This window comes from Oncorhynchus keta, chromosome 10 (assembly GCF_023373465.1).
Source record: "Oncorhynchus keta strain PuntledgeMale-10-30-2019 chromosome 10, Oket_V2, whole genome shotgun sequence".
NCBI classification, from domain to species: domain Eukaryota; kingdom Metazoa; phylum Chordata; class Actinopteri; order Salmoniformes; family Salmonidae; genus Oncorhynchus; species Oncorhynchus keta.
This window is the reverse complement of record NC_068430.1, coordinates 33,883,751-33,906,056: the sequence shown is the minus strand read 5'-3', so window position 1 is coordinate 33,906,056 and position 22,306 is coordinate 33,883,751. Positions and strand designations below refer to the sequence as shown.

The window sequence follows — 22,306 nt, the reverse complement described above, 5'->3', positions numbered from 1 at the left end:
CCTTCGTGGTGCTCTGGGTTCTCTCTTTTGGACTGGTGGCCTTCGTGGGGCTCTGGGTTCTCTCTTTTGGACTGGTGGCCTTCGTGGGGCTCTGGGTTCTCTCTTTTGGACTGGTGGCCTTCGTGGGGCTCTGGGTTCTCTCATTTGGACTGGTGGCCTTCGTGGGGCTCTGGGTTCTCTCATTTGGACTGGTGGCCTTCGTGGGGCTCTGGGTTCTCTCATTTGGACTGGTGGCCTTCGTGGGGCTCTGGGTTCTCTCATTTGGACTGGTGGCCTTCGTGGGGCTCTGGGTTCTCTCATTTGGACTGGTGGCCTTCGTGGTCCGCTGGGTTCTCTCCTTTGGACTGGTGGCCTTCGTGGTCCGCTGGGTTCTCTCTTTTGGACTGGTGGCCTTCGTGGGGCTCTGGGTTCTCTCTTTTGGACTGGTGGCCTTCATGGGGCTCTGGGTTCTCTCTTTTGGACTGGTGGCCTTCGTGGGGCTCTGGGTTCTCTCCTTTGGACTGGTGGCCTTCGTGGGGCTCTGGGTTCTCTCTTTTGGACTGGTGGCCTTCGTGGGGCTCTGGGTTCTCTCATTTGGACTGGTGGCCTTCGTGGGGCTCTGGGTTCTCTCTTTTGGACTGGTGGCCTTCGTGGGGCTCTGGGTTCTCTCATTTGGACTGGTGGCCTTCGTGGGGCTCTGGGTTCTCTCATTTGGACTGGTGGCCTTCGTGGGGCTCTGGGTTCTCTCATTTGGACTGGTGGCCTTCGTGGGGCTCTGGGTTCTCTCATTTGGACTGGTGGCCTTCGTGGGGCTCTGGGTTCTCTCATTTGGACTGGTGGCCTTCGTGGTCCGCTGGGTTCTCTCCTTTGGACTGGTGGCCTTCGTGGTCCGCTGGGTTCTCTCCTTTGGACTGGTGGCCTTCGTGGGGCTCTGGGTTCTCTCTTTTGGACTGGTGGCCTTCGTGGGGCTCTGGGTTCTCTCTTTTGGACTGGTGGCCTTCGTGGGGCTCTGGGTTCTCTCCTTTGGACTGGTGGCCTTCGTGGGGCTCTGGGTTCTCTCTTTTGGACTGGTGGCCTTCGTGGGGCTCTGGGTTCTCTCATTTGGACTGGTGGCCTTCGTGGGGCTCTGGGTTCTCTCTTTTGGACTGGTGGCCTTCATGGGGCTCTGGGTTCTCTCCTTTGGACTGGTGGCCTTCGTGGGGCTCTGGGTTCTCTCCTTTGGACTGGTGGCCTTCGTGGGGCTCTGGGTTCTCTCCTTTGGACTGGTGGCCTTCGTGGTCCGCTGGGTTCTCTTCTTTGGACTGGTGGCCTTTGTGGTCCGCTGGGTTCTCTCCTTTGGACTGGTGGCCTTCGTGGTCCTCTGAGTTCTCTCCTTTGGACTGGTGGCCTTCGTGGGGCTCTGGGTTCTCTCATTTGGACTGGTGGCCTTCGTGGGACTCTGGGTTCTCTCATTTGGACTGGTGGCCTTCGTGGGGTTCTAGGTTCTCTCCTTTGGACTGGTGGCTTTCGTGGTCCGCTGGGTTCTCTCCATTGGACTGGTGGCCTTCGTGAACCGCTGAGTTCTCTCCTTTGGACTGGTGGCCTTCGTGGTCCGCTGGGTTCTCTCCTTTGGACTGGTGGCCTTCGTGGGGCTCTGGGTCCTGAAGGCGGTCCGTCTACGTCCAAAGGCCACCTCAGTTAAAGGTAGGTATCATGATGTTAGTATGTGGTGGTGAAGGTTAGAATCTGTCTGTCTGTCTGCCGGGTTCATGAACAATGTGTACTAGAATGTAAAGTATGTGTATTTTTGAATTGGTAGGTCTATGGCTACGTATATCTGTGCATGTGTGTGGTTAGTGTGTACAACAGGAGGCTGCTGAGGGGAGAACGGCTCATAATAATGGCTGGAAGGGCGCAAACTGAATGGCATGTATTTGATATCGTTCCACCCATCCACTCAGTCATTACCACAAGCCCATTCTCCCCAATTAAGGTGCCACCAACCTCCTGTGGTGTGTACGTCTGGTGCTTGTACAGTATATGTACAGTACGTATCTCTGTACTATACCATTTGTGTTGGGTGTCTGTGTTCTCCTGTTGGCAGGCCTTGGGATGACTAGGCAGTTTTAGAGTAATGACAGCAAGTGGTGAGGGAGTAAGGGTAGGGGAACTGCACTTCATAGATAGCAGGCTTGTATCCCAGTCAAGCTCAGACATCCTGTGTCTATTTAAAGATGACTAATAAATACTCTAGGACAGATTTGTGATATGGACATTCTGATTTTATATTCAAGTATATTATACAATATGTTTGTATCAGCATATAAAAATATATTGAAGTAAACCATCTACAAGTACTTGCAATTGTCTCAAATTAGTACCTTTATTTTTTTAGTTGTATTTTTGTTACATGTCTCTATTTGGACTTCTATTGCTATTTAATTCTTAGCTGAAAACAAAGACTGTCTTGTAGTACATGAGTAAGTACAGTTTAAGGACTCCTGCATACACTGCAGTCCACAGACAGGGGTGGTCCTCCTGAGTTACTCCTCCCTCATTGCTAGTTAACACAATAGACACACATCTCAGATCAAATCTGTTTCCCACCAACTGACCCACTGAGACCCTAACAGCACATGAATAATCAAACAGTTCTGAAACATTCTGGAGCGTGCACACAGACTCACAAATACATACACACACACACGGTGGGGTAATGTGTCTACTTTCTATGGTAACGAATGAGGTGGAGGGTGTGAACCACTGAGACAGACAGACAAGATAATGACTGGCTTGACACTCACAGACAGGGTGTGTGACGATATTAAACACATACACCGTCTTCAAAAACAAAGCAATGGTTTTAGAAAACTAGTTTGGAAGTGGGAACAGTCAAAAGAAATGCTAGATAGATTTGTTGGCGGTAGAGAAGGCATACCCGGGTGTATCGTGACTCAGGAAAAGACCCAGATGCAGACATAGGAGGCAGATAGTTCGAATTGCAGGCAAAAGGCAGGTTGAGGGCAGGCAGAGGTTTGCAATCCAGGAGAGTCAGGCAGGTACAGGACGACAGGCAGACTCAGAACTGGAAGTTTAAAAGCAAAAACTTGAGAAACAGAAAACGCAGGTATAAATACACAGGGAATAATAGGGGAAAAGGGGAGACACCTGGTGGGGGGTGAAGACAACCACAAGACAGGTGAGACATATCAGGGTGTGAAAGGGTGAGATACTTAGTTGATTCTTCCAGTACATAGCAACATCTGATGTAATGCATTTGTCATGGCATTAGCAATCTAGTTAGTGAGCAATTAGGAAAATTAGAAGACTAAATGACGTCTATTGTGGGAGTATTGTATTTATGCATGCATTTAGAATCAATTAAAGATTTTATTTCTACCTGCTGTAATGTTTTTATGAAAAGTTATCAAAAGACAAACAGTACATTTATGCTTCAATTGATAGGAGTTTGATTTGAGGGTACCCATGCATTCTCTCATACACTCCCGCACACTCTCATTACAGTAACCTCTCAAGTTAATTCTCAACGAAGATCTCTATTCTAACCAACTCTCATGCATGCTGTGTATTGATAAGCTCGGTGTAGCCTTGGACAGCATATTCGGTGATTGCTGCCGACCAAGCTTATTTATTTGTATGAAGGCATAGGCTGTGACGGTGGTTAGTTTTATAATTAGTTTAGAGTGAAGAGAGGTGTGTGTGCGCATTTGCACACAAGTGTATGTGCGAGTGATAGGGTGTGTGTGTGTTCTCATCACGCGCATGCATCAGATTCCTGCCAAGCAGGGTGGTGGATAAACTGTGTCCCACTGTCCCATCCAGTCACTTTCCCAGTGAGCCAAGCAGGGAGAGTGAAGGGAGAGGAGAGATAGACATTCTACTGCACTACCATACACAGCAGGGCTACCAGGATCAAGGCTAATTATTATCTGCTGTCTTTTCCTTCCTTCCCTTTTCTGGTCACAGGCAGTTCCAGGACCATGACACACCCTAAAGACCACAGCAAGATGGGCATCGGCCGCTCCATCGCCGTGCTGACCTCTGGAGGCGATGCCCAGGGTGAGTGGGGCTGGGCGGACCAGGGTAGGTGGGTGCCAAGGGACTGTTCAGGGGAAGTACCAGTTAGAGGGGCAGACAGTCCAAGGGAGGGCAGACAGTCCAAGGGAGGGCAGACAGCCCAGAGGATTGTTGGTAAGCAGCAGGTGGCTGCAAGTTATATAGGTCTGTGGGAACAGTTCCCATGTGGGGGCAGCAAACAATGAGATATTACTTTATGTCAACAATTCCCATAATTCCCATTCATGCTCAGAGCTTGTCAATGAATTTGGAGTAGGGAAACAGAGGAGTGTAGTGAGGTAAAGTAAGAAGTGATTTATAAACATAATTTGTGTTGTCTGAAGTTATGGCTGGACTTTAAGGGTGTTGCATAGACTGACTGGACTACAGAAATGCATACATTTTGGTTGAAAGTCAGATGAGTCACAGCACATAGAACTAATAGAAAACATGCCTCTTATTTGTGTGGTTTGAAATTCAACTGTGTTGACATTTTGTTTTCAGTCACAGTTCCAGTCACACAGTTTGCCACAGCCACCACCACGGCCGAATAAAATGTAAAGATTGTGGAGTTCTGACATTGAAAGTTCATATCGTGTTGGTGGCTGTGATATCACATTATTGAACATAGCTTCACATAGAGACCCCTTCTCTCGGTTGTCGCTGAGATATCTTATCACGCTCAAAAAGGGCAACATGAAGTCTTCCATCCGAGGAGGTTGCCAGGGTCACCAGAGCATTTGCAGTGGGTGCCTCCCAATAATATCTCCTTCCTTTTGAAGTGTGCACTCTTTCACTACTCCCCCCAAATGTAAAATGATTGGATTGGTGTAGGCATGGGTAGAGGGAGTTTCCGTATACCAATCATTTCGATTGAAATCGAGGAAGGGAAGTGAACATGCACACACTTTTGGAGAAAGGAAAGATTATTGGGATGCACCCAACAGTCTTCCCTCTGACCTTTAACTGGATGATGAATACCTCCCCTTTGACCTTTTGGGATGTCTGCCACTGACCCCACATGACCTTCTGATTGGAGCCTGTGTCAGGGAGCTGTCTGCCTGTCTGAACTTTACATCATTATGGAGCTGTCTGCCAACAACTAAGTAGCTCTAGTTGGCTAGCTGCTTTTCAGGGTTCTCTCTCTGTTCTCTCTTTTATTTCATGGTTTTTTCTTTCTTGTTTTCTTCCCATATTCTGTACATACACCCTGGCTACTCTGTCCTTTAAATATTCACCCATATCTTTATGTTTCCCTCTATTTACCTCTCTTTCCCTCCCGCTGTCTCTTTTTCCCTCTTGTTCCTTCTCGTCTCTCTCTATTTTTTGAAGTGGTGCTAATTTTAGAGGCGTGACCTTTGTCATATGACATGGAGAGGAGGAGGAGGAGGAGATAAGTGGGCCGAACTATCCCTCCCTCATATCCCTCCTCAATCCTCTTTCTCCTCTTCCACCTAAACCTTTTTCTCCCTCCATCATGTTGAAAGGGGAGACACTCTTGGCACGTCAATACTATCCACATGTGTTGCCCTTTAGAGTGGAGCTGGTGTGTTGAGACAGTGAGCTAGTTACATTTCCTGTCTTCCCTGTCTGCCCTACCCACCTGGTCTGCCCTACCCACCCACCCTGTCTGCCCTACCATACCTGTCGTCTCTGTCCACCCTACCCACCCTGTCTGCCCTACCCACCCACCCGATCTGCCCTACCCACCTGGTCTGCCCTACCCACCCACCCTGTCTGCCCTACCCACCCACCCGATCTGCCCTACCCACCCACCCTGTCTGCCCTACCCACCTGGTCTGCCCTACCCACCCACCCTGTCTGCCCTACCATACCTGTCGTCTCTGTCTGCCCTACCCACCCACCCTGTCTGCCCTACCCACCTAGTCTTCCCTACCCACCCACCCTGTCTGCCCTACCCACTCTGTCTGCCCTACCTACCCACCCGGTCTGCCCTACCCACCTGGTCTGCCCTACCCACCCACCCTGTCTGCCCTTTCAGATCCCTGCTAGTTCACTGAAACAGGAGTGCTCTTCATTATTCCACTATGCTATGCTATGCTATGTTATGTTTCCCCATCTGCCATACATCCTGACCATGTGAACTCACAAGAAAAATCTCTGGACCCTATTACATAATGATTATGATGAACTGGTTTATGTACACATTACAATTTTTTTGTTCTGCAAAATCACTAAAATGAGACAATGAATCTGTTAAAGGTCCAATGCAGCTGTTTTTTAAAATCTCAATATCAAATCATTTCTGGGTAATTAAGTACCTTACTGTGAAAACAGACATTTCCCCAGCAAGAATTTTGCTAGTACTGTCTGGAAGTGGTCTGAGTGGGGAGAGGAAAAGAGAAAATGAATTGTTATTGGGTGCGTTCATAAATCCACTCTGGCTATCTACTCCGATTTCTGAGCACACTTGTCTGAGTGTGCCAGAACGCAGAATAATAGATTAATTTACGAACACAGAATAATAGATTCATTTACGAACGTGCAACACCCTTTGAATATGACTTGTGTCAGTAAACGTCGGCATAAAAATGAATGAAATTGTTGCCGGCTGCACAGTTACAGTCACTAACACTCTAGATAAAATTCAAACCGCCTAACCAGCTCTTTTAGGGTGATTTAAAATAGTCAGAGTTTTCTCTCATTTGTGTCTGGAATTAGCTAGCAAGCTAACCAACTTTAGCCAGTTAGCTTGGGTGCTTGACTGCCGCTGTGAGATCAGAACATTTGGATCAACCCAACTCCTCCGGCCAGAGCGTCCAGTGTGCGCTCTGAACGCGCCGAGAGCGAAATGCTCAGAATTTATGAACAGGCAATCTGACAACGCTCTGAATTTCTGAACGACCCAAAGCACACTCTGACACACTGGAGGCAATTTACCAACGCACCCATTGGCTGAGATGTTTGGAATTCTCTTTAATATTGGTATATTAACTAATTCACTGCATGGTGATGTCACCATAGAATGCCAAACTACATCCCACCAAAACATGCTGAAATTTCAGGTCTATTCAAACAGCTCTTACACTAAAAGGGCATTATCTTAATTTTCACAATTTCACAGTATTATTCCCAAATCATAAATATCTATAAAACACAGGAAAATCGAGTTTTTTACTGCACTGGGCCTGTAAGAATGAAGTGATACCGTGGAGAGATATACTATATATATACAAAAGTATGTGGACATCCCTTCAAATTAGTGGATTTGGCTATTTCAGCCACACCCGTTGCTGACAGGTGTATCTAATTGAACACACAGCAATGCAATCTCCATATACAAACATTGGCAGTAGAATGGCCTTACTGAAGAGCTCAGTGACTTTCAATATGGCACCGTCATAGGATGCCATCTTTCAGTTTGTCAAATGTCTGGCCTGCTAGAGCTGCCCCGTATGTGCTGTTATTGTGAAGTGGAAACGCCTAGGAGCAACAACGACTTAGCCGTGAAGTGGTAGGCCACACAAGGTCACCCAGTGTGCTGAAGAATGTAGCTCGTAACATGTGTCTGTCCTCGGTTGCAACACTAACAACCCAGTTCTGCCTCTGGAGCAATGTCAGCACAAGAACTGTCCGTCGGGAGCTTCATGGAATGGGTTTCCATGGCCGAGCAGCCGCATACAAGCCTAAGATCGCAATGCCAAGTGTCGGCTGGAGTGGTGTAAAGCTCGCTGCCATTGGACTTTGGAGCAGTGGAAACACGTTTTCCTCTGGCAGTCCAACGGACTAATCTGGGCTTGGCAGATGCCAGGAGAACGCTACTTTCCAACTGTAAAGTTTGGTGGGGAAGGGTTAATTAGCTGGTGCTGTTTTTCATTGTTCAGGTTAGGTCCCTTAGTTCCAGTGAAAGGAAATCTTAATGCTACAGCATACAATGACATTTTAGATGATTATGTGCTTCCAACTTTGTGTCAAGAGTTTGGGGAAGGCATTTTCCTGTTTCAGCATGACACAGCATGTGAAAGTGTGTGTGAGTGTGTGGCGTCTCTATGTATGTGTGTGCATGTTATTAGTGTGTGTGTGTGTGTCTGTTGGGCAGTCTGTTTGTAAGTATGTGTGAGTGTGTGGTTAGAGTCCAGTGTGTATGCATAGTCAGTGCAAGACAGTTAGTTAATACAAAAAGGGTCAATGCAGGTAGTCTAGGTAGCCATTTGATTCATTATTTAGCAGTCTTGTTCAGCAGTCTTCTAGCTTGGGGGAAGAAGCTGTTCAGAGTCCTGTTGGTTCCAGACTTGGGACACTGGTACCACTTGTCATGCAGTAGCAGAAAGAGTCTAGGGTCTTCCTCTGACACCGCTTGGTATAGAGGTCCTGGATGGCAGGGAGCTCAGCCCCACCCTCTGTAGCGGCTTGCGGTCAAGTGCCCTGCAGTTGTGGAACCAAGCGGTGATTCAGCCAGTCAAGTTGTCTGCATCCCCTATATAATCATTCATATGTCAAGTTTGTAGCACACAGCATGCCAACTTAATCATAGCAGCTACACTGTGTTGTGTCATAGTTCAAAACCACCTGTGCAGGTGGGACTGTGTCAATGATGTTCTAACAGCCACTCTGTGATGCAGGTATGAATGCTGCTGTGAGGGCCACAGTCAGAGTGGGCATCTACACTGGGGCCAAAGTCTACTTCGTTCATGAGGTTAGTACCTGACTTGTATCCCCCCCATCTCATCAACCATTTTATGTTTCCCATTAGCCCAGAACTGTTACTGTTCCCTTTTTATGATTATTATAGTCTACAGCAATCAAGGCATTCTTAGTCGATCACCAATAATTTCTGTAGAAAAGCCAACAATATAAAGGGATTTGTTTTTGTATTTTTTTTTTGAGCTCTTGGCGGTAGGTGCACTTGATTCAGAAGCCCTGCGCACCGGGTAGGCAAAGTGTTCCCATTTTCAACCATTTCATTCAAACTCAGCTTACCCGGCAGACAGAGAGATCTGTGGCTTAATTCGTGTGGCTACTGTGCTGGCCAATCTTATAGATCAAATTACAGTGCCTACAGCTTCCACGACCCAGTCCATCACAAAGTTTGATACTCACCTACTTGAAATTTTCTTAACTTTTAAAACCATGACCAGAGAGAAACTGTCAAAGACTACAGCAAAGAGCTGCTGTTTTTATGAGTGAATTCATGTCAAAGTTTTTATTCAGCACTGTCAATACTGTTTTTATTCAACATTACTACAAAACGTAACATTTGTAGAAAACTGTCTAGACTTCTGGCTTCAAATAAGTATGATATGTTAGGTATGGTTACATTAGACAGATGGTTACTCAAGTCAAAAGTGAAAGTAGGGTAGCTGGAAAGGTGTATAATGCGAACGTCTAGCAACCCGAAGGTTGTGAGTTTGAATCTCATCACGGTAATTTTAGCATTTTCGCTAATTAGCAACTTTTCAACTACTTACTACTTTTTAGCTACTTTGTAACTACTTAGCTAAGCCTTCCCCTAACCTTAACCCTTTTAGCTAACCCTTCACTTATCCACATATTTAACCCTTTAAGCTAACTCCTAAACTTAACCCTAACCCTAGCCTAGCTAACATTAGCCACCTAGCTAGAATTTGTAACATATCATACGTTTTGCAAATGTGTAACATATAGTACGTTTTTCAAATTTGTAAGATATTGTATGATGTGTAAATTCGGAATATATGGTATGAATTATAATTCATAACATATCATCCGAAATAGGTGATGGACATCCACAAATGAATACACACCATACGAAATGTAACATATCTTACTAAATGGAGTGTCTTGGATGTACGTATAGAATAAATCCAAATCCATGATTAGAGGGGACAGGATGTAAACCAACAGAGCTACGGACAGCAAGGCCTGGATTTGGAAAGGTGATCTGGAATGAGCCTCTTACAACCTCATATTCCTTTTTTCTTGCCTGTTACCTTACCGTAATGGTCTGTCAGCTAAGCCACATCAGTTACCTCGGGTTCTCCCGTAACTGTGAGTGACAGGTTTGTGTGTTCGTCTCCAGGGTTACCAGGGTTTGGTGGATGGAGGTGACAATATCAAACCTGCCACCTGGGAGAGCGTGTCTATGATGCTGCAGCTGGTGAGCACACATACAGTATACACATACACACTTTATCAAATTACCTCCCCCTCACTCTCCTTTAGTTTCTAACCAAATGTAACCTTTCAGTGAAAAGGGTGGGATCCATCCTCTGAAACATGAACTGGTCCTAGATCAGTGACCCTCTAGTCAGTAGGAGCTAGTCAAATGCCAGGGTTCACTGGATTTAATGGGCTTCAGAATGATAGGCTGGGGTTTCACCTCCCTCCTTTCCTCCTCTTCCCTTCCTCCTTCCCTCCCCCTTGGTCTCTCTCCTTCTTGCTCTCTCTCGCTCTCACACACACTATTCCTGAACCACAATCTCTCTCATCCCTCTCTGCCTATAGCCCACATCCTGTCCTCTACTTCCTCCTCCATCTCTCCCTCTTATTTAGCCCAACTGAATGTGTTCTGTTGGCATGTTGTCTCGTCTCAGGGTGGCACTGTGATTGGCAGTGCCCGCTGTATGGACTTCAAAGAGAAGTGGGGGCGTCTTAAGGCCGCCTGCAACTTGGTCAAACTGGGCATCACCAACCTGTGTGTGATCGGTGGTGACGGTAGCTTGACTGGTGCTAACCAGTTCCGTACAGAGTGGAGCGAGCTGCTGGCTGACCTGATCAAACAGGGTGAGATACCTAGGCCACCAACAAGACTACATTACCCAGTACCCTTCACTCCAAAGCACCCAACTACCATAAAACATAATGTAACCCACTACACTTATGTAACCCTCCCAGTCACTTTTTAGATGATCCTAAGAGGGGGATTAGGTCATTATTCATTATGATCTTAAAGCCAAAAATGATCCTAGATCAGCACTACTACTCCAAGACAATTTCTGAATACAGGCCCAAGCATCTGTATGGTCTTTGACATATCTGGCTCGTTACACTGTACTTTAATGCCTCCTTGTGGACCCAAGTCATATAAGCAAATTAATTTATCCAAAGCAACTTAGAATAGTGTTTGCATACAATTTGATATGTGTGGCCTCAGTGGGAATTGAACCCACAACCCCAGCATTGCAAAGGCCATGCTCTAGCAACTGAGCCACATAGGACTACAAGTATTGTGTTAAATGTGAGAGCTGACTGCTAGTTTGTGTGTCCACCACCAGGTAAGATCACGGCGGAGGAGGCAAAGCGTTCTTCTCACCTCAACATTGTGGGCATGGTGGGCTCTATAGACAACGACTTCTGTGGCACTGACATGACCATTGGCACTGACTCCGCCCTGCACCGCATCATAGAGGTGGTGGACGCCATAACAACTACTGCACAGAGGTACACACACACACCAATATTAAGTCATTTGTAAGCATCAGTAAATCATGATTTTGGGGGGGATTCTTGTGTTTTTCACATATTTCTGTTGACAGTCACCAGAGGACCTTTATCCTGGAGGTGATGGGCAGACACTGCGGGTGAGTGCCTGACTGTGTGTGTATGCGTGTGTGTGTGTATGTGTGTGTGCGTGCATCTGTGTGCACATGTGTCTGTGCGTGCTTGTGTATGTATTGACATTGCTGTCTGTCCTCACAGCTACCTGGCCCTGGTGACTGCTCTGGCCTGCGGTGCTGACTGGGTGTTCATCCCAGAGATGCCCCCAGAGGACAACTGGGAGGAGCATCTGTGCAAAAGACTGATTGCGGTACCACACCTCCTCTCCTGCTCCCTCTATCCCCCCCCCATCCTTCTATCCCTTCTCCACCTCTTCTGATTGACCCTCTATATCTCTTTGTCCCTCTCCCTGGTTTTCTCTCTCTTCCTCATATAATAACACACAAAACAACGTTCTCTCTCCGTCTCCCTCTCAGCAAAGGGAGCGTGGTTCTCGTCTGAACGTCATCATCATGGCAGAGGGAGCCCAGGACCGTAAGCAAAAACCCATCACCTGTGACCAAGTCAAAAATGTGAGCGATGGCATTACACAGTCAATAGAATTTGTCCCTAACCACTGAAACAGTGTCCCAAACGGCACCCTATTCCGCCAGTCCGATATGTTTCATCCCCCTAATGGTAAAGGTTATAAGGGGCTAGGGTAATATCACCTTTGATCAATCATCTAGCTCTGATCTGACAGAGGACTGATGCTGTAATCTCTCTGTGTCACTCTGTACAGCTGGTATCCAAGAAACTTGGCTTCGACACCCGTTCTACCATCCTGGGACACGTACAGAGAGGTGGCACCCCCTCTGCTTTCGACAGGATCCTGGTAATCCATCTGTCTGTCACCACTTTGTGTCTGTCAATCCGTCTGTCTGTGCCGGTATCGTTTTTACTCTGTTGTCCACTCTTTCTTGACCTTCAGGGTCATTTACGTAGCACCTATAATATAATGCTATGATAATCGATCCTTTGTTCATTCATTCATTCATTCATTCATTCATTCATTCTCTCCCTCCGTCCCCCAGGGTAGCAGGATGGGTGTTGAGGCTGTGATGGCTCTGTTGGAGGCCACCCCAGAAACTCCAGCCTGTGTTGTCAGTCTTTCTGGGAACATGGCCATCAGGCTGCCGCTCATGGAGTGTGTCCAAGTTGTGAGCTATATTCCTATATTCCTATTCCAAACTGCATTATTTCCTCTCTCATTGCTGAGAAAGCATATTATGGACATGGTCTTTTAAAATGTCTTCCTCTCTCTATTGTCCCCCCCTCTCTCACTCACTCTCTCAGACTAAAGATGTGACCGTAGCCATGGCTGAGGGGAGATTTGAAGATGCTGTGAATCTCAGGGGAAAGTGAGCCTTTATTTTGCCTATTTTCTTTCCTTCCATGGCTGGCTTGTCATTTGGACTAAGTACTGAGATGAAAACCATTGGTCATTTTCTTGTTTGTAGGAGCTTTCAGAATAACTGGAACACATACAAAATGCTGGCTCACGTGAACCCCCCAGAAGTGAAGGTGAGTAACTGTATCATTTTCATCAGGTTCTTTTTCTTGCTATCTTGGTCTGATATTTGGGCAACCTGTTTGCACATTTGAAGGCATTATAAGGTTGCACCCAAAATACATCCTCTCTCTGTCTTGTTCTCCCCCTCTCAGAGCAACATCAATATTGCCATTGTAAATGTGGGCGCCCCCTGTGCTGGGATGAATGCAGCAGTGCGTTCAGCTGTCAGGGCTGGTCTCATCCAGGGACACCAGATGCTGGCTATACACGATGGCTTTGATGGCCTGGCTAATGGACAGGTGGGACATTCCACCAGGAAATATGCCCCTGAGGATTTCTTGTAGTGGATAACTTGTATGTTATTTTACATCTGATCAGATGAATGGCACCATCAGGAACATCAGTTCATTGCCAAGTTGAGCTCCACCTGCACAGATCAACACAAATAACACACACACACACACCATACTAATCTCCCTTTCCTCTTCCTCAGATTGAGCCTATCACTTGGGCTCAAGTGGGTGGATGGACTGGGAAGGGAGGGTCCAATCTCGGTACCAAGAGGTGAGACATCTCCACAGAGCACACGCACCAATGCTTAGGGCCAGGGAAAGCTCACAGTTGTTTGTTTAGGAGGAACCCAGGGTCTTACTTAGAACAACAGAAACCTCTATTGACAATTATAACTTTCAATGTTTCTCCTCTCTGGTGTGTAGAAACCTGCCAGGTAAAAACATTGAGCAAATCAGCCTGAACATTGCCAAGTTCAACATCCATTCTCTGATCATCATTGGAGGCTTTGAGGTGAGGATCGAGGGGTTGGATCAGAGAGTATTCGGATGGTTCACTTGTCCACTGTCCAATCATTATTGATTGAACATATTCATTGAACATAAGCACAACAGTTGTAAAACGAGTATCATGAATATTGTCTTGTCTGTTGATGCCTAGTCCAGATATACATGGTATTGTGTGTCTCCTTGTCAGGCGTTTCTGGGTGGTCTGGAGCTGGTAACAGCCAGGGAGAAGTACGAGGAGCTGTGTATCCCCATGGTGGTCATTCCCGCCACCGTCTCCAACAATGTTCCCGGATCAGACTTCAGCATCGGCGCTGACACCGCCCTCAACACCATCACCACGGTAAGACAAACACACATGCTGTACCCCAGACACACACACACATTTTAAATACTCTATTTGAATCCACAAATTACATTAAAGTCGAGAAGGATTCAAACATTTCAAAGGACAAAGATATCTGGATGGATATAAAAAGCACCTTCTCCATACAGCAAAGCTGCCCATGACCGCTGACACAGAGCATTACCTTGTTAGCTACTTTGCCTTTGTCCTATGCAAGCCTGCATTCTGAAGGCCACGTACAGTCAGCCTATGTACTGTACATGGGCAAGACTCCCAGATATCAGCACCACAAGTTTGCACTGATAACTAAGGCTGTTCAGGCGTGACACATGGAGATGGTATTTCAGCAACTTAGCAACAAAAGGTCTGCTCCATGTAGGAGTCAAAAGAGCAACCCACATCCAAAATATACACCTCCCTCCAGCCTTCCCCACAACAACAATATCTGGTATATTTGGGATACAAGAAAACACCTCATTATCAAACTTGCCTCCTCTGACAGGAGAAAGTTTGTGGGGGACACACACTTTAGTCATTTAGCTGACACTCTTATCCAGAGCAATTAGGGGGTTAAGTGCCTTTCTCAAGGACACATCAACAGATATTTAACAAGTCGCTCTGGGATTCAAACCAGTGACCTTTTTGTTACTAGCCCAACACTCTTAACTGCTATGCTAGCTGCTAGGCTACCTGCCTAACATATGACAATACCCAGACACACATCCCTCCTCATACTAGCCTTTCTTTCTTTCTGTCAGACTTGCGACAGGATCAAGCAGTCTGCTGCTGGCACCAAGAGGAGAGTGTTCATCATTGAGACCATGGGAGGATACTGCGGCTACCTGGCAACCATGGCTGGCTTGTCATCTGGGGCTGACGCTGCCTACATTTATGAAGAGCCTTTCCATATCCATGACCTGGAGGTCAGGGGGCACACTGACAGAATAACAAATATGGATGGATTCTGTGTTATATTTCAAGCACAAAACATGGGGACATTGGGATGTTGAATCATCTGTTGTATTGTTTTGTTGCAGCTGAACGTGGTGCATCTGATAGAAAAGATGAAGACCTCAGTGAAGAGAGGTCTCATTCTCAGGTAGATGTGCTCTCCTCAAAAACACATCCTGTCTGATATCCCTCAGACATTATCGTTCTCTTGTTTCTCTTGTTACTGCAAATCCTCCTCCTGCCCACAGGAACTCCAATGCCAACGACAACTACACCACACAGTTCCTCTACAACCTGTACTCAGAGGAGGGCAAGGGCACGTTCGACTGCAGGATGAACATCCTGGGACACATGCAACAGGTCTGATGGACACTTCTTCTAACTGTTTAATGGGCTCAACTCTAACCCTGTGGTAATATAAGGAACCAATTCATCTATATATTCATATGGAAATACATCTCTCTAACCATCTCTCTCTCTCTTTGCTCACGACCAGGGTGGAACCCCCACTCCCTTCGACAGGAATTTTGGCACCAAGATGGGAGCCAAGTCTGTCCTGTGGCTGACTGACAAGCTGAAGGAGTGCTACAGACACGGTGAGGATCATTTGGTATTTTATTAGGATCCCCACTGCAAAAGCAGCAGCTACTCTTCCTTGGGTCCACACAAAACATGAAACATGACATAATACAGAACACTAATAGACAAGAACAGCTCAAGGACAGAACTACATCAATTAAAAAAGAAAGGCACATGCAGCCTACATATCAATACCAAAACATACACAAACTATCTAAGTCAAATAGAGGAGAGGCGTTGTGCCGTGAGGGGTTGCTTTATCTGTTTTTTTGAAACCAGGTTTGCTGTTTATTTGAGCAATATGAGATGAAACGGATTTCCATGCAATAAGGGCTACATATAATACTGTACGCTTTCTTTAATTTGTTTTGGATTTGGGGGACTGTGAAAAGACCCCTTGTGGCATGTCTGGTGTGGTGAGTGTGTGTGTCAGCTGTGTGTATGCTGACTATGCAAACAATTTGGGATTTTCAACACATTCATGTTTCTTATAAAAATAAAAAGTAATGCAGTCAGTCTCTCCTCAACCCATAGCCAAGAAATACTGGCATGCATAGTATTTATATCAGCCCTCTGATTACAATGAAGAGCAAGACGTGCCGCTCTGTTCTGGGCCAGCTGCAGCTTAACTAGGTCTTTCCTTGCAGCACTCGACCACACAACTGGACAATAATCAATATAAGACAAAACTAGAGCCTGCATCTCCCCATCTTTACAACCATTGAATCTATATGTTTTGACCATGACCATTTACAATCTAAGGTAACACCAAGTAATTTAGTCTCCTCAACTTGTTCAACAGACACACCATTTGTAACCCAATTCAGCTGAGGTCTAGAATTTAGGGAATGCTTTGTACAAAATACAATGCTGTTAATTTTAGAGATGTTCAGGACCAGTTTATAACTGGCCACCCATTTCAAAACATACTGCAACTCTTTGTTAAGGTTTCAGTGACTTCATTAGCTGTGGTTGCTGATGCGTATATGGTTGAATCAGCATCATACATGGACACACATGCTTTGTTTAATGCCAGTGGCAGGTCATTGGTAAAAAATTGAAAAAGGTAGAGGGCCGAGAGAGCTGCCCTGCAGTACACCACCCTTTACGTGTTTGACATTAGAGAAGCTTCCATTAAAGAAAACCCTTTGAGTTCTATTAGATATATAGCTCTGAATCCACGATAAGGCAGAGGTTGAAAAGCCATAACACACACGTTTTTTCAACAACAGGTTATGGTCAATAATATCAAAGGCTCCACTGAAATCTAACAGTTCAGCTCCCACAATCCTCTCATTATCAATTTCTTTCAATCAATCATCAGTCATTTGTGTCAGTGCAGTACTTGTTGAGGGCCTTCTTTATAAGCATGCTGAAAGTCTGTTGGTAATTTGTTTACAGATAGCATTGTATTTGTTCAAACACAATTATTTCCAACAGTTTGCTAAGAGCTGGCAGCAACCTTATAGGTCTGCTGTTAGAACCAGTAAAGGCCACTTTACCACTCTTGGGTAGAGGAATTAATTTGGAGGACAAATACTTTCCTCTAAGCTCAGATTAAAGATATGACAGATAGGAGTGGCTATAGAGTCAGCTACCATCCTCAGAAGCTATCCATTTTTTAAAATTTTTAAATCTTTTTATTTAACCTTTATTTAACCAGGAAGGGCTCAATGAGATTTAAAATCTCTTTTTCAAGAGCGTCCTGGCCAAAAAGAGATGCAAAGGGACACAAAAAGGGCAAATCCTCCTCCTGCCCACAGGAACTCTAATGCCAACGACAACTACACCACACAGTTCCTCTACAACCTGTACTACCCTTGGCCTGGTCCTAGATAGGTGTTTTATCCAACTCCTCTGACTATTGTTGTCCTGCTATAAGAGATGAGCTGGATAAAGCCCATACAGACAGGTCTAGGACCAGCCAGGCTACTGCCCTCCTATGTTGATGCTAGCTCTCTTTGTGTCACCAGGTCGTATCTTTGCTAACACACCAGATTCTGCCTGTGTGCTGGGCATGAAAAGGCGATCCCTGATCTTCCAACCCCTGGCTTCCCTCAAGGAAGACACTGACTTTGAGTAAGTCCTAATCCTCCCTCTGTTTTCACACCTCCTTCTCTTTCTCTCCTCCTTCTCTTTCTCTCCTTCTCTCCTCTCTCTTGTTTGTGACTCTTCATCGTGTGTTCCACATTGAGTTCAGCTGTGTTTTAATGCTGAGCAGTGGTAGGTAAGTGCTGTTGTTTGTAAGTATGTGTCAGTCCAATCAGAACCATTGAACCAGTCCAGCTCTTCCTCTGTTTCCTGTTTTCTTTCTCTGATCCCACTCTTATTATCCTCCTCCTTCACACTCCCCCCTTCTACCACCCTTTCCCCTCACTCCAACCTTCTCTCCTCCCTCCACAGGCACCGTATCCCAAAGACTGAGTGGTGGCTGAAGCTGAGGCCCATTCTGAAGATCCTGGCCAGGTATGAAGCTGTGAAAATAGACACCTCTGAGGTGGCTGCCATGGAGCACATCATCAAGAAGACAGGAGAAATCAAGGGGGGAAAGATTTAAACAAACCAAATAAACACACACATCCTCACATAAACACATACATACACACCCTTAGTCTTGCACTTAGACCTGCCCGCACCTATGAGAAGAAAGGAACCTGAGGATCTGTCTTTTTCAACCATCTATTTCCTGTGTTTGAGGGGTGCAAAATCCATTTGTCACTTAAATCTGGCTGGATTGATTGCTTTCATTTTAATCTTGTGACTCTTTCATATTCTTGCTTGTGTCTGTCGTTCTTACCCGTTAACGTTACGACCGTGGAAATGTTTGTAATGACCTGTCAAACACATCCCGGTAATGGCTGAAAGGGGCTCAATGGAAAACATTGTATTTCCGTTGTATCTATAAGAACGCTAAACTTTGTCTGAGATTAAACGCATAGTCTCGACACTTGCATCACAAGAAAGAGAAGAAAGATAACGTTATTTGATGGGTGTACATTTTGTGCGGCGCTGATAAAAGTTAGAATTGAATCGTTTTGAAATGTTTACAAAAGAGATGCTCTAAAATGAAAGCAATTTCCGAAAAGGAACACTCGGATTATAGTAATACTATTATGTCTGATCTCGCAAACGATGTAAAGTATGTATAGATAGGTGTCATCTATTCTAAGACATATTGAAATTTGACAATAAATGTAATACCTAAATTCCCACCAAAATCCCTGAACTCCATTATTTGTCCTTGCCAGTCAAATGTTTTATGTGCTATAATTCAGTCAATATATAATGGATACATTTTCTTCAAAAAGTTTGGCGTTTCTTCATCCATTGTCCAACTGTTGCATTTATTGGAATCATTTTTAAAACCTTTTAACAATTTTGTTAGTAACTAGTAGTTAGTTTCTCAACCATTCAGTCAACTGATGGGTGTATCATATCAGTACAGTACTAGTGGTTATGAGGAAAATACTGTACATACAGTTTGTTGTGTGGAGCTTCGAACTATTCTACATCACAGAAGTCATTCTACATCATTCTGCAGCTGGCAACCCTTCAACAATACTGTGCACATCTCTCTGCAAAGTCAGAGTCTAACACTTATCTGAAAACCACAGACACCCACAGTGTTCTGTTTCCTGTGTCTGGTGTATTGCCTTCTCCCCTGTTTGTATGGCAGAACAGTTGAACACCGAATACTTCTTTCTTCCATTGAAACTGAACTAGAACATGTAATAAAACAGTCTGTTTAGTTTTCTGGACTATTTAACATTTTACATCATGAAAGATAATTTCGAAATTGACTAGGTTTATTGAAAATAAAAAATATTGAATGTTTAGGGATATGAGGGTATCAATGTATTGCAAAGAAAATGTAACTCATTTTGTGGTGCTTTTTACAACAATAACTTCATTTTCTTTTATTAAATTATGCCTAATAGGTTGACTAAGTACAGTCTACCCCAATAATAAAGTTGTTATGCATTTAGTCATTTAACAAACACAAAATGTAAGGTGTGGCTAAAAAGAATTACTCAAGGCTTGACGGTACTACACTGATTGGAAACAGAGATGATGATGACTGACAGAAGAAATTAAGATTGTAAGTCGCTCTGGATAACAGCCTCTGCTAAATTGTAAAATGTCAAAATGTAGACCATGGCACCTACTGCAAGTTCCCCCGGTTTCTGTTGTATAAATCATGACAGCTTAACCATGACCATGACCATTTTCCTATTTACTCTTTCTCCCTTAGTTACAAATGTTACTGAGCGTACCAAAGGAGTGTGTGTACACAATAGTATGCCCTCTTTGGGGGGAATTCAGACCAGAGTTACACGCACCTAAATGGAAATGAATTCCTTTTTATACCTTTTCTTTCAAGGGGAGAGTGGGGTCTGTTGAGCCATTTTTTACATTCAGCATCACTCTGTCAAGGGAAATATGGTATTCTTTTTAACGAAGATATCTACATATATTTGAGGATGTTGTGTATCCCTGGAAATAATCAGAATTCATGTAAACATTACAGTTTTGAAAACATAGCTTGTCCCAAAAAAGTGGTATCTTGGCACAACTTACCCTGGGTAAATGGATCCTCAGGGCAGGGTGAGTTACGCCACCTACACATTTCTGTGCTGAATGAAATATTACCACTACCTTTTTAAAACTATCTTTATTTCCCAAACACTCTTCAACACAATCACAATCACCATCTTTTAATCATTTTAAGCACATTTTAACACAGCACCAATGACATTATCTCTCCGCCCGAAACTCAAATCAAAATGGTGCATATAGCTATATCTGCAGTAACACCTAAAAAACACTGTACCTTTTTAAAGACTTTATCATGGGCCACGCCATGTTGTTACATCATATCCCAGAAATAATGCTTTGCATTAAGCCTGGGAAGAAAACACTTACATTTGCTTAACTTACCCCAAGGTAAACATTTTGAGTATATTAGCCCACACAACTACAAGGATGCACTTTCATGCTAGGTTTAGGACATTGAAGCATATAGAGACCCAAACTGTTAAAATGATCTACTTTGGTTTAGATACAAGCATCATGAAACCTCTAACACAATAGATTAATTTTACTTGGGCCTAACTTCCTTACCACTCTTCAGACTCCATGAAATTATGACCTCTTCCTAAATATTTGGTCAAATTATACATTTTGTGTATGGTTTGCTAGAAAAAAGGGTGGCTTAACATACCCCTTTGGCTCAATTTACCCCAGTCTCCCATATGCATATTCTGACCTTGAATTTAAAGGGGGGCTGAACTTCCTGATTTAGCCTCAGTTTCAATTCACCTCATTAGGAAATGCAACTGAGAACGATTTGGGTTTTGGAGGCGTGCTTTGGTGTAGGTGTCTCTTGTGTGTGTGTTTGAATGTGGGAAGTGTTTGTACTTTCACTCTGCCAAAACAGTACACAGTTACAGTCTAATCAGGTCTTGTGTCTGGAAGTAGCCTAGACTAGCTAGCAAGCTAGCCAACTTCTTTTGCCAATTCGCTTCAGCTGGTTGGTGTGAGACTGGCAAAATTGGTTTGACTTTGGATAGCCTATCTGTGGGGCTAGTCAATAAATTACACAATGTAAATGGGACAATATTTTCATGTTGCACACCTTTTAGTTGTCTCATTAAATGCTTTCAATATGTGTACATGCATTTCTAAAATGTATGTTTGGTTTGAGGTTTTCAAGTAATTGAAATGTGGAGCTATTGACATTTTTAAATTATATTGTGTAATACTGTTGGTCCCTAACTAGCACCATAGGGAAATCGAATGTCAAACCAAATTGACCGTGGGCATTATGATCTGGTCGCATGCAGCTGCGCTCCAGATTGATGATTACTTGGGTGCTGCCAGCTGTGGTCAGGGTTGAAAACCCAACTCAAAGAGAAAACTGTTACAATAGGCTTCATTCCATGACATACACATTTTTCCTAAATATCACCAAATCTCCGTTTTGGACCAGACTGACTTTATGACCAAAATAATACTATTTACACTTTGTAGTACATGCTGACACTAAAATAAATGTTTGTGACTCATATCGATGCCACATAGACCGTTTTCAAAACAAGAAGTTGCTTATTACGTTCAGTTGCTCTTAAAGCATGGGACAATGCCAATGCCAGCCAAATACACGTTTGGGATGGAGACTTAGCCACAGGAAGTAGGGGTGCTGAGGGTGCTGCACCCCCTTAAAAATCTGAATAAATGTATATATATATATATATATATATATCATTTTATTTGAGGAAAAAAAAATATTTACAAAAGTAGTACACTGAGCCTTCATTAGTACTGTATTAGCGGACTGATATAGCCTTCTGTATGTAGCGTGAGCAAAGAAAATGACAGATTTCTTTCAGTAATTATCAGTTGGAGGGCAGTTCAGGCGCACATTTCCTAAGGTCACAAAGGAGCCGTAAAGTCTGAATCGGCCCCTTTGTAACCAAAGGCTGTCACCCAGCCAGTCAGACAAGCTGCAATATTTCATCTGCGGTCTGTAGTTTGTGTTAATCAACGCCTGACCCATTTCAGACACCAGCCAACTTCCTTCCCAGAACATCTGCAGCGTGTTTATGTGTG

At 44.4% G+C, this 22,306-nt stretch overlaps 1 protein-coding gene across 2 annotated transcripts; it reads left to right on the top strand.

Annotated features, from left to right (window-relative positions):
- Positions 1-3,788: 3,788 nt before the first annotated feature.
- Positions 3,789-19,913, top strand: LOC118388561 (ATP-dependent 6-phosphofructokinase, muscle type-like). Of its 2 annotated transcripts, XM_035777756.2 has the most exons (22): positions 3,789-4,038; positions 8,619-8,692; positions 10,055-10,132; positions 10,569-10,758; positions 11,250-11,415; positions 11,511-11,555; positions 11,674-11,782; positions 11,949-12,044; positions 12,254-12,346; positions 12,546-12,671; positions 12,808-12,872; positions 12,972-13,035; positions 13,177-13,323; positions 13,518-13,588; positions 13,741-13,828; positions 14,012-14,164; positions 14,926-15,090; positions 15,205-15,266; positions 15,367-15,478; positions 15,615-15,714; positions 17,671-17,776; positions 18,101-19,913. In XM_035777756.2, the coding sequence occupies exons 1-22, from the start codon at positions 3,960-3,962 to the stop codon at positions 18,252-18,254; spliced, it is 2,343 nt and encodes a 780-aa protein (XP_035633649.1). In that variant the 5' UTR covers positions 3,789-3,959; the 3' UTR covers positions 18,255-19,913. The 2 variants fall into 2 exon arrangements, with proteins under 2 accessions (XP_035633649.1, XP_052382867.1); XM_052526907.1 differs by lacking the exons at positions 15,367-15,478; positions 15,615-15,714; positions 17,671-17,776; positions 18,101-19,913 and adding an exon at positions 17,461-17,551.
- The last annotated feature ends 2,393 nt before the right edge of the window (positions 19,914-22,306 follow it).